This window comes from Contarinia nasturtii, unplaced genomic scaffold (assembly GCF_009176525.2).
Source record: "Contarinia nasturtii isolate CC-2019 unplaced genomic scaffold, AAFC_CNas_1.1 Cnas_scaffold_129, whole genome shotgun sequence".
In the NCBI taxonomy this organism is placed as follows: domain Eukaryota; kingdom Metazoa; phylum Arthropoda; class Insecta; order Diptera; family Cecidomyiidae; genus Contarinia; species Contarinia nasturtii.
In genome coordinates, this window is record NW_022197486.1 from 2,648,340 (window position 1) to 2,664,528 (window position 16,189).

Consider the following 16,189-nt stretch of genomic DNA (forward strand, 5'->3'; position numbering starts at 1 on the left):
GAAAATATCTTAATATAATGTCTGGATGAGATTATTTGTATTGCCGAATTTCTCGGTCATAGATTATATACATTATTTCACATTCCATACGATCATTGAAATGTCAGACCGTAGATACTTCAAATTTAACGCAGTCAAAAATTTCATATTTGATTGTATGTACGTAACATATTGTATATGTGTATGTGCTAGAACGAAATCAAGTACACCACCAAACCGTGTGGAAGTATAATTTTTGAAGTAATACACACTTACATTACTAAATATGTATCTAATGCACGTATAAAGCATATGCTGTACTGTGTATGTGCATGTAATTCAAACTCAATTCGGGTTTGCTTAAGTGGAAAAATGGTTTTTGGTTTTGTGTTTAAATAATAAATTTATAATTTGTGATTCAATGGGGCGTGACTTTTTCGTTAAAATTAGAAAGTTTAGCGTTCAACGAGAGAGAAAAAGTGTTTCAAGCCAACTGTGCCGGTAATATTGAAGCGAAGTAGCAGCGAAGATGACGATGGATGGCTGGCTGGTTGGCAAAATATTGTTGCTGTTGAAGGACCGAAAAAAAAATAACGTTCAGGCGAGTGCGCGCGATTCAATCGAAAGATTTTTTTCTTATCATTGATTCAATGCCCTTTTGTTGCTCAAAAAGAGTTTGATTACCTCGAAATGTGTTCGTGCACTTTTTACCAACAATCCCGTCTAACTTTTCTGCTTGCTAAGCACACTCCAAAAAACAGACACATACACACATATACTTGCTCTCGGCTAATATTTAAACTTCAACACAAAGAAAAATAACAAAATTAACGCTTCCTGAACACACGTTAAGTTCTTGCAACTTTGTTTTTGTTTAACCTTTTGCAATGATGCTGCTGCTTTTTTATTCTCTTTTGGGTCAACTCGTTTTTTTTTTGTATATCGTGGCGTTGTTTTTCTCTTCGTTTCTTCGCTGAAATGAATAAATTAGATAAGGCGAGTGACCACTATGAGAGCGAAGGAGATTGGCAAATAGCCAAAAGGTGGATAAACCATCGGCAATGGCGACAACAACAGCAGCGGTATTGATGACGACGTCGACGGCAGCAATCAAATCCCTCTAAGGCTCAAGACAAATACACATGAATGAAGCAAATTACACGTGTTCAAATAGCACTCGCAATTCAAAGACTGCTCTCGCGCGCTCATTAAAAGATACGCACACACCGATGGTCAGTTTAAGCGAAAACATCTGCCTTTCGGTATTTTGATTTCATTCGTTTTGACAGTCGATTCTTCATTTCTTTCTTTTTCGCTTGGGCCGCTTGAATGCATTCGCTTGAATGTGCACATTTATATGATCTGTTCAGCGGCATATAAACCTCATTCCTCTTTTGTCATTCGCCTCTTCTTTTTGTTGGTATCATTTTCGATTCTCAACATTCAATTAAAATTGTAAAAGGTTTCACCATTCTAATGCGTATTTCGCACACATAGAGATTTTCGCTGAATGCACGTCGCGATTGAATACGAACTGAATGCATTGAAAAACAAAAGATGTGACCGACTCGTGTATGCTTCCTGTTGATAGAAATAAATCATTTAAAGTAAAAAAACCACTGTAATTTCACTTTTCTGTGACGGAAGTGCGCTTTAATACTATTATCTCTGTAATAGAGCAGATAAAAAGTCACGAGCCAAAGTGCCCGCTTAATTAATATTCTGCAGATTTTTCATCCGATTCAGATATTCTGCCCAGTGCACACATTTAATAGTTAACGAAGCGGCTACTTCCGATGATGCAACGAAAAAAAAATTCTCAAATACAATGGACACTTCTACGTCGTCCAATTTTGATGTTATCTATAGTTTTGATGAGGCTGCTCGTTCAATCAAAAAATGGTGGGGTTGAAGTTTTCCAAGTGCTATGCTTCGAAAAAAAAAAATGAAACAAAACAAGTTGCACCAAAAAATAAAAATAAATATATTAAAATCAGGCGAATCTGCGAATGAAATAGATCCAAATGCTGGAAAGTAAAGAAAAAAAAATATTTCGAAATCATATGACGTTCAACAGAATTTGCCTTTAATTGTCTTGTAAAAAAATAGGCCTAACCGCTGTGAATGTGTGCAGCAACTATGTTTTTTTCATGAAGTTTAAGAAACTTGATTAACTGGCTTTATCAAAGCAACAAATAGTCAACGAATAAATTTTTATCCGAAAATGCCAAACAAAAATGCAGAGAAAAATGAGAACATTTTTTAGTTTTTAAAACAATATGAATTGTTTTGCCTTAAATTAAAGGGTTTTATTTCATACTTCGTCATTTTCGCCTAGATTCAATGCCTATATTGACGAAGAAGCCAACGAGGAGTACATATTAATAAGCATCTGTCATTTTCATATATTTACCCATTATTATATTATTGTTGCTAAATTTTCTGCAATGCACCCGCTTCATTACCTCACAGCCACCAGAGACACAGTAGGTATGTTGTAAACGGTGTACATACACACATATTATATGTATTTTTAGTTTGTTACAACTTTTTTGCCATTTTATCATTCATTTTGTTCGAAGAACGAAACACATTCTACCAGTGGAATGGTGAAAAAATTAAAAAATTGAATTAAAAAAATAGGGAACAAAACAATGAGAGGAAAAGTTACACACACACACGCGCGCAGAGAGAGAGAGAGAGATAGATACAATGCTTTATATTTAAAATTGACCAACGATCCATAAACAAGCATTCTCATCATATTGTTGTGGACGAGTTTCCATTCAGTTGGTTACTTTGGCGTTTTATTAACGTTCATCGTTCATATAAAAATGGATTTTCTATGAAATCCCATATTAAAAAAAAAATTCGCTGTGTTGTCATCTCTCTTCTTTTCTCATTGTGTGCCCGCCACTCGTTTCGTTTGCTACACTATTTTTTTGCTCTATATCTTATTATTTCCAGAATACGTTGCAAAAGAGTGGCATGTGTTGGCAAAAAAGACGTCAGGATTCCATAACATGTTGCTTTTTTCCGCTTCATTCTACACACAGTTCAGCTTACATAGAGGATATCTCTCTCTCTTTCTCTCTGCTCCTTTCCTTTTCTCGATTTTTTAATGAATAGAACAAAATCGAAACAGAAAGTGGCGTTGAAATGATACTTCCATGCGCTGTGTCCAAGTTTGAAAGTAAGAAATGTGCATGTACAGAATGGGAGGTTAAAAAAGAGAGACTCACCAAGCTAATAAATGATGGAATTAGGCGATGCAAATACAGCCACCATATGTAGAATGTGTTGTTATATAAAAATGGCTAAGGTCATTTAGAGATGAAAATGTATACCAAAGAAAAATGACTGGTTCTAAGGTAGCTTCATGCTGCATTGTATCCGTTGGCTAAATTACGACCACCGACCAGCGCAAGCAAGTGAACCAGATGAACCAAGAAAGCGAGCACCGTTGAAAAAAGAACACACTGAAATCGGTCGCATCTGTGCTGTGCTCGACATTGGTTTCCGACAATATGGAATTGAAACATCATCACATTTAACTGGATCGCAGAAGAGAAATGTTGAAAAACTGCCACCAATCGACTGAATGCAAGCATATTGCATTACTTGCAAATTTTCAACGTATAATCATTCATTGGGAAAAGTGAAAAGCCATTCTTTAAAAAAAAATATAATGATCTTCCTGAACGTTGATTTCATATTACACTGACTGTCCCTCAGAGCTTCCATACCTTTCACCCTCTCTCTCTCTCTCTTCTCTGCCGAGCGATGTGTCTAAATATTCATTCGGTGAACAAGATGGTATTTTATGTTAGCACTTGGCTTAACTCCCTGCAAAAGATTTAAAATACATCGCTTTGGGCTGAATTTAAAAAAAATGATTCTATATTGAATGTAGTGATTCCGGTTAAAAAGTGGTAAAACATATTTTACTATAGTGTCATGAATTTTCATCGCGATTCTCGGAACAAATGAAAAATGATTGCTATCAAATTCTTTCGATGAAAAATTTCATGGACTAGACACTCTGGCCAAAAAATTTGCTTGAAATGGTGACAATTTTTTGCCACTGAAAAGTGTCAAAAACATTTCTCTTCCCGATTCTCAAAATAAATAAAACGGATCTTACATTCATAAAACCAATGTTTCTATATATTTTAACCATGAAACACTTATTTTATTTGTATAAAACTCGGTATATTGTTGCGGTGGATGTTACAATACTTTTACCTTGGGATATTTGTTTGCGAAAAAAAAATCGGGCGCAAACCGTAAAGGCAAAAATAAACCCGCAAGTTGATCACATTCAAAATATATGGCGGAAAACAACCCAAAAAAAAAAAGAAATTCCAATCAAAAGTTATTATCAGCATTCATCAACATCAATATTGTTCAGTAAATTCGTTAACTATTGGTTTTGTTGTTGCCACTTGATTTTTAAACAAAGCAGCCGTCGGTTAGCAGTGCGTCTGCGGATATGAATTCGAGATGTAGACAAAAGCTTTTGGCTAGTCATGTTGAACAAACCGATAAACAATACGGCGTAATCGAGACGAGAAAGCGGGAAAAAAACGGTCTCACAAAAGATAAAGTAAAGTATTACAGTGCAAGTTAAAAAAATGATGGTTTTAAAACCAAACGATTCGTTCACCTTCGTCTATCAATCCACATTTGCAATTATTGATTATTCACTTTTTTTCTCGGATGGTTCCATCTTTCTCACACCTCGACCCATAACTCTGATTCGATTCAATAATAAACTGAATGTGCATACCAACAACGGCACGAATGCATGACATAAACACGTTCACAGCACACCACCTCTGGGATTTGTTTGTCAATTTATTTGCGTTTGTTTTTTTGTTCATACGGAGATGAAAAAACTATGTCGTGAGATAAATGATCGCTTTGTGCATGTCAATATTCATACGCGAATAGATTTGGTGAATTGTAATATGCAAATATGTTATGTCGGCAAGTATTCCCATGAGCATGTGTGACATATGTGGCTCAATCGCGTCCTGATAAATCCATTTTTATTGCTTTGATTTTTACACGAGCCAAAAATATCGATATGTGATTTCGACAATTCGGCGACTCGACGCAATGTTGTGGATAACGAAGGGAATCAATCTTTTTTTTACATCGCACGGATGAGTTCAAGAGGACATTATGTTTAACATGATATGACCAGAGAAAATAACGTAAAACAAATTAAATACGTACTCTCATCGCAACCTTATTCATATATGGACGAACGATAGTATAAAATGAAATGGTTTGTAAAAAAAATCGGCTTAAAGATAATATTTTTGATATATATATTCTTTTTAACCAAATATTTAATATCAATCCCAATGATATGGAAAACAATTAAAGATAATACTTGATTTTATTCCATATAATTGAAGAATTTTTAAATATTTTTTCAATTAATTTTTTTGGCCTAAATAGCAGAAAATTCTGAATCTAAAGAAAAAATTCGAAAATATATCGTTATAAGAGCGAGCGAACGAATTAAATTTTTATTGAAAATAAAATGTTTCTGATTCACACATTCATTTTTTTCTGTGTTTTCTCATGCCATCGTTTGATATATTTAGAAAACGACATGTTGCAATCGATTTTCTGATTTTTAACTTTCAAGATACGTGCTAACGAAAGCAATTGAGTGAGAAAAATTCAAACTTTATTATCAAAAATGGTTGTATTGAGAATGAGAGCGCATAGACTGTGATCTCATTTAAAATATTCACGGATACTCGTTGCATGAAAAAAAAAAAAACGGAAAAAATTTCAAATAGATAGAGGAAAAAAGCAAACGATTAAATCGACACAGTGCATACATATCGCCGATGGTCATGTATTTTATATATGCCAATTAATAGTGAAATTGACAACATTTTCGGGCGATTTTGACTTAGCCGCTATCATAATTAATCCAATCACAATCGGCAGTTGAATTTCGCTTACATCATCTCCACACAACAATGGTTCACTGTTTTTGCTGTTGAAATATTCCAATTGGTCGAGCAGTCAACATGGTTAAAACAACAAAGAGATTATTGATTTTTATTTTATTTTACGCTTGAAATCGTTTAGTTTCAATGGAGTTTTATTAAATATTCTCCGCATTTGCATTGTTTTGGGACGAGCAGAAAAAAAATAGATATATGATCGCAATAAAATGTTGTGCATGTTTTTTCCCCGCTTTTTTTCAGTGCATTTTTTTGCGTTTGCTTCTCTGCTTCACTCATAATTTCGGTTGCGCGTGAATTGCATTAAGGATTTTTAAAAATGCACTTTTTATTCTTTGAACGTTTTGTATTTCGCATTTTTCCCGCAATAATTGTTTGGTTTATTCAATTTACGGACAAAGTCGTTTACATTTGATATTTCCGCCATTTCGAACACATTTCGGTTGTTTGACTTGGATTCATGCACGTTTGTTTTGAAATTCTCGCATGTTTCATATTTCGTTTTGGGAAAGTTATTCATTAATATCGTTCTTTTTCGTAACTTTTATTTGCCTTTTTTTATCAAATTGTTACATTCGAGAGATGTTTGAAGGGAAAAAATGATGACAAATGTCCATTGCCAAAATTTCGATAAGCGGATATTTGCGACTGAATACAAAAATACAGAAACCATTTTTTTTTTCGAAATACTATGGTACATTTGAATAATTGAACAAATTTTACATGTTCTTTCTCATTTTATTTCATTTGTTTTTTTTTTTTTAAATGAACAATTTCATCATTTCTCTCTGGCTGTATCATCAGAAATGTCAATGAATGCCAAAGGTAAAAAATGTTTCCTTCGAATCTCTATAATCGAAACACGAACATTCATTAATAGCTCTGATTTTCAATGCATTAAAACATTTCAGTTGTTGCACTCATCGTCGTTCTGCAAACAATCACAATACAATCCATCTAGTTTTAGTTAATTAAGCCCCCACACTAGATCACAAATCAAAATAGTGAGTTACCATTTTGTTGTTAAAATACAGTTTTTGTACAGTTACAGTTTCAATGTGATTCAAAAAGCGCAGGCACGCGAGATGATAGAAAACGAGCGAAAATGAAGCTTAAAACAATGAAATCAATTTTAATTAAAAGTGAAATACAAGCCATCACACAATCACATATTGGAATGACAGCGTATTCGTTTCGAAGAACTAATGGTACACCGCCACATATATGCAATGTTGTGTGCAATGTAAATGCTTGCATATTTTATTGGGCTGAGGTTTCGCGCAAAGCCACATATTCATGCTACTCTGGTGAAATAGCTGATGAAACTATTGAACATGCGGAAGTGGTAAACCGAAATATATACCCAGCAAACAAAAATGTAACGTTTTTTATCTATTTTAACGTTGAAAAATGTAACGTTTTCACCCATTTCGGTGGTAATTTTCGTGTCAATGGAAAGTTGATTATATGCATAGTTTCCAATAAAATTGTTCATTTATTACGTTAACATTTTACAATTTATTTCTCCTATTAGTCTTTCAGTCTCATTCAAACTCACTCAAATGTGTTGACGTTTTTGTTTGAATCTCAAAGCATACAACGGTATTGATACAATGCGCGTTTTGCTGACTCTTACTCGTTTAAAGAATGAAAGTATGTGTAACATGAGATTCAAATGTTCGATTTTGTTTACATAAAATTTATATCAACAATTCTTTCGACTGTTTTCGCTGTTTGATTGCATTTTGTATCACTTATATTCATACATATGTCCAGCATCATTAAGAAGGCAAGGATCAGTTGAATATTGAACATCACACATCGACAAAATTACAGTGTGTTGACAAAAATGTTTCAATATACAAAATCACAACGAAATATAATGAGTTGCCATTCAGATTTGTTTTCTTTTCAACTGGAGTACACACAAAGTTTGTATTCACATTTTTTAGTTTTCAACAGAATTAATGTAGCAAAGGAATTTTTTGTGCTTCGATTTAACATGTATCACAAACAAACAAATCACTCTATTCAATATTTAACGGGATTGATTTTTTTATTGCGGCCAAAACTATACTGAGAAGTGCCGCCAGTTTAGAAAGAGATTATTTTTGGTATACAACAACAACAATCTCATACGATTGCATTCTCCGTCGCCTAAAATTCAGTTGGACAAATTCAAAAAGTCAAATATCGCTACGAATACAGAGTTTGTGTGTGTGTGAGGGAAAGTGATATAAACAAATTCATTCGGTGTTTCGGTTTGAAACATGCAATATTGAACCGGTCGCGCATATAAACAATTGAAAGTTTGTACACACACAAATGCACAACAGAGAGAGTCACACATTCACAAGGATAATTATGTGGCCATTTTAGTGTCAAACGGAATGTAGAGTATATCCATGATATTCATACGCACGAGTTTCTTTGTTCTTATTAGCGGTCAGAAAATGTGCGTTGTTGTTGTTTTTTTCAAACAAATTAAATTCAAAATGACAACCGATTTCAGTTTTCAACATGATAAAATAAGACAAATGGATTTTAGTGCTAATATTGTATCAGTGGCTTTTTTATGTCACAGCACAAAGAAACGAAACATGTGAGAGAGACAATATAATATGTGTTTGTGTTTTTGTTTTTCTGTAAACGAAATACTAGTGCGAATGCAACAAACTGTAGGATTTTGACCGTACAACAGTATTCCCGATCACCGCTTGTTTTTGTGATGTGCTTCGTCAGTGTTTTGATACAACGATATCGTGTGTTCACGAAATGTGATGGATATATTTGCGGAAATATTTTGTGTCTGTTTCTGTTTTCAATTCAAACGACAGAACATTTATAAAGTATTACTGTTAATATTCCAAATCATCGAAACACATTTGAAAAAAAAAACCATTTCGACAATTCTCTCGTTTGTGATTTGTTATGTTCCTGTTTAAAAATGCATTTTCGGCAGAGTTTTGTGGCAAATCAAAGTGGAGTGATTGAGTTGTTGAATGAAAATATTGTAAATTTTTTGCATATATTGATGTATCAATAGAATCGTTTAATTCCAGTCATTTTAGTTTTCGAGGCTTGACTTTTTGCAATACAGCAATAATTTGCTATAAATAGCGGTGCATTTCTGCATTCATTTTAGTTCAAAGTTACCGTTCGCGCTGTGAAGCTATTTGAAATACCATTAAATCTCATCATCAAGTCAGAAAAATAACTTTAAATTGATAATAATAATTGAATTTCGTCAGGCAGTTTACAAGCAGAACCAACAAAAACACATTAAAAATTACAATTTGAATTGTGAAATTGATTCGTATTGATTGCAACCGAAAATAGTGATAACTATCCCATAATATTTGGAAAAGCACCAGAAATTGTGATTGATTGATTAAACCATGAGTAGAACAAGATCAAGAGAGGATCAATTTAATATGTAAGCAGTGTTTTTCGTAATATTTATTCTGTGTTTTATTTTTCATTGGATTTTCGATGCAATTTCGCGATATTGTTTTGTGACCAGTTTTTTTTAAATAAGTGTGTATGTTTTTCTTTGTTTTCGTTTCATTTATACAGTCCACCCGAAAGGAAAGACGACATTAAGAACCTTGTAGTCATAAAACAAGGCGTCAAGTCAATCATACGGGAAGAATATCGCGACAGAGTGATTCAGTTTTTGGATCATCGAAGCTACAAAATGACACTGATTTCGTCACTGGCATCATTGTTAGCGTTGTACAAAATTCAAGAAGCCATCGATGATGGGAACCAACAATTTTTTGTACAAAACGGTAAAACATTTTTCATTGAGTGCTTTAATGGTGTTTTAGCCGATAAAGTCGACAGAGAGGAACTAATGCCGCCAGCTTTTCGTAACATTGTCGAGGCACACTTCGGTGTAGAGAATTTTGAATGGCCCGATAAAGAATGCCTGGGAAATGGTTTTAATTATTTCTACCAAGATCACATTCGAAATAATCAGACCAATCTCAACACTCATTGTTCAGAACATGTTGAATCGTTTTTTCAAATGAAACGCTGGTATTATAACATGAATATCAATGTACATCAATACTATGGATCAAAATTCGACGGCATCGATATACGAAACGCAAAAGTTTACGCCACTAGTAACAAAGATCTGACACATGGTGATGTAGAGAGAACAAATAAGATGAACATTTTATTGTATGAACTGGAAAGAATCGGTTGGCAGTGTCAAAAAGTTCATAATGAACAATTGGTTCCGGTCACTGTCAATGAGTTCGTTAAGGACAATTGGTTCCAATCACTGTGGATGTTCGGTCAAATGCAACGCCAAATCGAAGTGTTTCATCAATATTCACAACAATGGCATGCATTCCGTCGCGATGGATTGATAACGAACAATCGACCGCCAAAAGTGAACAATTTCGCACTTGTCCCGTTATGCCGATTCCAACTGAAAAACGTTCGATTGGATATGAAAGATATGTATTATTTGGCGAACACTGTACTAGGAGTGGTGCCCAGTTCTCGCAATCCGCTGACCAATCGAATGAACAAATACACACTGGACTATTACCTGAACGGCCATAGAGATGAATTGTGGAATTTGGTTTTCGATATGGATAAAATCAAACAAATCGGCAAGCAGAAGCGGTTTCACTCGCAAATCATCACCAATAGTGTTTGCGTGTCAATATTGTACGAGAAGCCAGCGAAGGCTTGGGTGGAAAATTCGGAGCAGGCCACATTTAACAACATGACATATGCTAGTGCCATCGATCCTAACGAGAAAACGTGGGTGGCCGTTGTGCGCCGCCATATCAATTCAAACATTGAGGTAAATTAAGTTTGTTATTACATTTTTTTTTTCGGAACGTGATTGAAATTTGACGTTATTATTTAACAGGAAAACATTAAAATATCCAATCCACGATTTCATTGGCAAACCGAGCAGAAGAAGAGAGATCGAAAGGCAGATCGATTGACCTGGTGGTTTGTTGAAGAAGAACAAATGGATTTCAAGTCGTACCCAGTGATACCATCGCCGCGTGGATCCACATGGAAAGCGTACATTCTGCATCGCATCAAAATGCTACGAATGGGAATGCAAGCATATGCGACTCGAAAATATGCACGATTGGATCTCGATCACCACATCAAGGCTACCAAAACAAGTGATGAAGTTGCCATGCGGGTAACGAACAACAAACCGTCTTGGATTTGGATTGGTGCTGGAGAAATGGCACCAAATCGGCCATGGGGCATAAAGAAGCGGAAAAGATGCCCAGGAACGCGTAAATTGGCGACCAGCTTCAAGAAACAAGAGCACACAAAGGTCAGTTTTCAAGACGAATGGGGTACATCAATAACGTGTGCCAATTGTCACGAGCGATTTCCAAGAGAAACCAAAAATCATCGATTCAAAATTTGTCGAAATTGCATACCAAAACCGATTGTTGGACTACCACCGATAATTGTGACGAATTTGAGCAGACAAGAGCTTAAGAAAGAGCGAATTGTAGAGAGAGCAATCAATCCAGATCGTGAGAACATCGAGCGTTTAGTGCCAAAGATAAAAGTTATCTTCAAAACTTGGTCATTAACTCGAGAATACCATGAATTGGGTGATGCTGCACCAGAAGACATGATTGAGCACGTAGTCATTTGGCACCGTGACATTGTTGCCGCAAAGAATATTTTATTCAAAGGTATGTGCATAATTGTATATTGTATTAATATTAAATTGAGAATAGAGAACAGAGCGTTTGGTGTTCAGTGTTCATATTAATTGATTAATGTTTTGTGTTTATTTCTGATTTTATAGGAATGTGTCGTCTTTTTGGCATACCATTGCCCGATTCGTTGAAGAGACCTGACAATCCACACCATGCGAACAATGTCAACTGATAGCAGCATAAAATCAACAATAATCATAAGAAGAATACTTTAACAATTTTGTTAGTTACTAGGCGTGAATAGTTTAAATCCAAGGATTTCTATTGTACCCTTGACCGCAGTACGGGTCCCTATTTAGGGCTGTGCGGAATATAAAAGAACCCGTAGGTGAGTACTTTATTGAATTGATAGTTTATTTTTGCATTCAATCTAACTGAATTGTTTTTTTTTCTTTTTTTCCTTTCCATTTTGACGGTAAAATTGACTGAAACTACACACAAATCCAACCCCAATATTGACCGTCAACATATGCCCGATAATGGATGAATTTGCCACAACAAATGTTTGTTGGGTATAGCACCAATGAACACACGTCTCGAGCTTTGCGGTTCGAAATTGTAAAATGATGGCAAAATATTTTGCTGGTAATCACGCCGAACAGGAGAAAAGATTTTGTCCATCGGTCTTTTGAGTAACACATTTGCATTTTCAATTAAAACAAAAACTCCAGCCGATTTCAATTAAACATTCATAATCAAATTGAATGTTTCCAATTTTGCTTTCAATTTCATCATTTGGATGATATTATTTCATTTCTGGACGTTTCAAATGGAGACATTTTTTTCTTTCATAAAATTTTCGGGTAAATCAAATGGTAACGTGTTGATTGTCCAATGCAAATATAGTTATTAACTTTATCGACTGTGTTACGTTCCAACCATTTTCTCATTACATCTCTGATTGCATTCTATTTTCACAAGGAAAAATGCTATTTATATTTGAATTATGTATGTTGGCATTTGGTGTTTTGCTTGGGAATTATAGGCCAGAAGAGAGTTCATGGCGTAGAGTGTACGAGTCAACTGAAGAAAATTTATTCAATCCCTTTGATTTGCACGAAGGTCGTAGAAAATGATATTGTTGGTTTTCAATCAAAGCAAATTTTGGCTTTGGATTTTTTTATATAGATGTAAAAATGTTTAGTAATAAATTATTACTAATAATTAACTAATAAAATGTTAATAATTGATAATTTCTATTTAGTTAGATTTCTAGTAATTCAATTTATTACTTTTTCATATTCAGCGAAGGTTTTGGGAATTTCATACAACAGCCAAATGATACTATATTTCTTTCAACAAATTCGTTAAATCAATAAATACCAGTGTTCGCACCTCCTACCGAGCTCCGACGCCGACCGACCGCCGACTTCGACCGAACCCAAGATGCTCGGAGAACGGTCGGCGTCGGAATGATTTCGCCATCCGAGTTTTTTCCGAGTTCGCGACTTTTTCAAAAATTGAATGGATTTTTTATCAATTTTCATTAAATTCAACATTCATTTACGAAAGAGAACGAATTATAAAAAATTGCGTGTAAAAATAATATTTTTGACTGAATTAAGCCGTTATAAAAGATTTTGTAATCAACAACGATATTGAATTTGGCGTTCTGATTATTTTTAACGACAGAAAAAGACTGATAAAAAAAATTGACACAAAGTAAAAACGTGTGGTAAAAGGTCTTCAATTTCGGTGATAATCGAAAAATATGAATTGATTGGAATTGCAATAATTAGAATGTTTTTATTCTAATCGCTTGGGTGTGAAATAGAGATGGATTAAATTGCAATAAATTGGGCGATGCATGAAAAACGGAAACAAAATTTAAAAAAATGCCAATAACTAGTTTCTTTTAAAGTTATTTTCGTTCAATGAAAAATAGATTGGGTTGCTCGCATAACATCAAAAGGTGCGCATTGTAATTACCTATAATATGGTATAATAAATAGCCCAAACACTTGAATGAGGAACGAGATATTTAAAAAGAACAAAAAATGCGTCAAAAAGGGGTAATTGGTATTTGTTCACTGAACATAGATTCCATCAATACCGAGACTGTGTAAAAGTGATTTTCCAATTTCAGATTGTTCAATGCCTTTGTGGTGCAAATAACAGTGACAAAGCAAAATATGAGAAATAATCAGAACAAACAACAACTGCATACTTTTAAAAAACCGACTCTGAACGACATTTCTTTTTGTTATCCTATCATTTGGAGGAATATTTTTTATGCCAACGATTGAAACGGGCTGAAGATTTTTATTGTTGTTTATGCGAAAGATGTCGTAGATTGCCCAATTGAGAATATACTTTCCGAGGACGAAGAAAACAATGGGGGTACAAAAGAGCTCGAGTTGAATGACGTTGAATAACGGGACGATGATGAAAAGGATTGCGTTTAATGAATTGCTCGTCAAATGAATTGAACAAACAATTGCAATATGAAAACTGTAATAAAACATAATTCTAGAGCTGAATTTGAGCATACCATGACTGACATGCACAAATACATAAATACACAGCATCAGTTCGAGTACACACAAAAGTGAAAAGACTAATACAAACAAATCCGAAACGGACAAATGAAATGAGCGAATGAAACTTTTCTTTTTCGAAATAAACAACAGGGAATGAAAATTTTTGTTATGGTTGACCCACGAGAGAGTTTGATAGTTTGAAATCAAGAAGTGACGTTCATTTGTTCAACAATCAAATCAATGACAAATGCCATTCCCCATTGAAAATTCTTCACTGCGCTTTTATTTAAGTGAAGAAGAAAAATCGCGGTGAAAAACCTGCAAAATTTGTTTTAATAACTCAATAGATATTTGTAGACATAGACACAGTTGCTTGAATTTGAATTCATTATTCAGCACAATGAAATGCAATAATAAATTTATGCTTTAGTTCATTCATCACATTCGTATCTTTGTACACAAAAAAGTGGTAAAAAAACAAAATAAATCTTTGTCAAGGTAAAATGAATGAATAAAGGTCCACGATGAAATTGAACTGATATGCTGACTCGTCAAGCTTTGGCATTATCTTTTTGTGTCCGTTCAACCGTTTTTCTGTCAGTAACTGTATTTATCGTCGCCAAGCCAATCTTTTCTTTTTCTTATTCTCAACCCGGGGTCGACTTAGTTTTTCATTGCACACCAAATTCATAAATGGCGACAAAGAAGAAAATATTGAAATACACGAATCAACCGGATGTATGAAAAACATTTTCGGTCCTGCATCAAAAGAGCATAATCAATTTGAGCTTTTTATTAGTTTAAAGTTGCCAAGCAATTTGCAGTAAAATATCAACAAAACAAAAACGTAATTTCAGTAATTGCTTTCTCTCATTGCAGCAACACACACACACTCACAAACACATGCAAACCTATGCAAAATTAAATGAAGAGATTTCCATTGACTCAGAAAGGGAACGACTAAAAGAATGAGAGTAAACAAGTAAGTTGCTTTATTCTGAAATCTTGTGTAATTATTGCATTCAACAAAATTAAAATTGTTCGTTGAGAGTCGAGTATGCCGCATCCGTTCATATTCATACAGTCCAAACAATTTTCAAGTCACTTTGCTTCAAGCATTTTGAGAACAATATTATTGTGTTGCATCAAAAATGATTTTGAAATTGCATTCGTTTGCAATTTTTGGCCAAAATCGTATTTATCTCTTTTTCATTGCAACAACTAAAACATTTTCCATTTCAATCAAATACTTTTGACATTTCAACGAAAATTTACCGAAAGAATGAAATTTATTTAATTTTATCGTATGTACTTAGAGGTGTATTCTCAATCACAATCGTTTAGAGTGCAAACACAAAATGTGTGTGTATAAAGTACAAATGATGTTGAAATTCATTATCAAATGTCAACGATACGCTTCATTTCAATTCTGGAACAATTGATTGTTATTTTGTTGTACGAGGAAAGACAATCGCATTTATCTTGTGCATTCATCCTATTTGTGCAATACCCATTCACATCCATTTTGTATTCAAGAAACAATGTGCGAGGTGTTTTATTTCTTTGAATTTTACTTCGAAACTTTGAAATGAGTTTGTTGTGTGTGTGCGTATCGGTGTGATTGCGTTTCACTTTTACCGTTGATAAACGTCTTGGTGGGGCTGTGTGTTTTCATTTCGATGAACTTTTGTGACTTTGACGCAAATGAATGTTACCTCTCATAATTTCCTCTTTTTTGGTTTTATTTCGGAGTATAAAATAGACGAGCAACTTTTGCCGCACACATACAATTTTTGTCTGTTGTTTTATGCCCTTTTTTATGCCACAAACATTTTTGAATGGTGTATTTATATTCTTTCAACCGGCATTCTTGAGCAGCATTACAATTTCAATTTGCGTTTTTATAATTATATTTCCCAGCTTACAGACGAAATTTTTCATCCAATGATACACGACCTTTTTTAATTGCTTTTGGTTATTATTTCTTACCATCTTTTCGGTTCATCGTCATAAT

At 34.1% G+C, this 16,189-nt stretch overlaps 1 protein-coding gene across 1 annotated transcript; it reads left to right on the forward strand.

Moving 5' to 3' along the window:
* Window positions 1–9,135: 9,135 nt before the first annotated feature.
* On the forward strand, window positions 9,136–11,921 carry LOC116347888. Its single transcript, XM_031778684.1, has 4 exons — window positions 9,136–9,408; window positions 9,549–10,797; window positions 10,867–11,668; window positions 11,785–11,921. Exons 1-4 carry the CDS (start codon window positions 9,371–9,373, stop codon window positions 11,865–11,867), a joined length of 2,172 nt encoding a protein of 723 aa, XP_031634544.1. The 5' UTR covers window positions 9,136–9,370; the 3' UTR covers window positions 11,868–11,921.
* Window positions 11,922–16,189: the final 4,268 nt, after the last annotated feature.

What these genes read in the sequence shown, in the direction of transcription:
- LOC116347888 (XM_031778684.1), top strand. Translation starts at nt 9,371, where the DNA reads ATGAGTAGAACAAGATCAAGAGAGGATCAATTTAATAT. An exon ending in ATATCAATTCAAACATTGAG is followed by an intron (nt 10,798 to 10,866) that starts GTAAATTAAGTT and finishes ATTATTTAACAG; the next exon opens with GAAAACATTAAAATATCCAA. An exon ending in AAAGAATATTTTATTCAAAG is followed by an intron (nt 11,669 to 11,784) that starts GTATGTGCATAA and finishes CTGATTTTATAG; the next exon opens with GAATGTGTCGTCTTTTTGGC.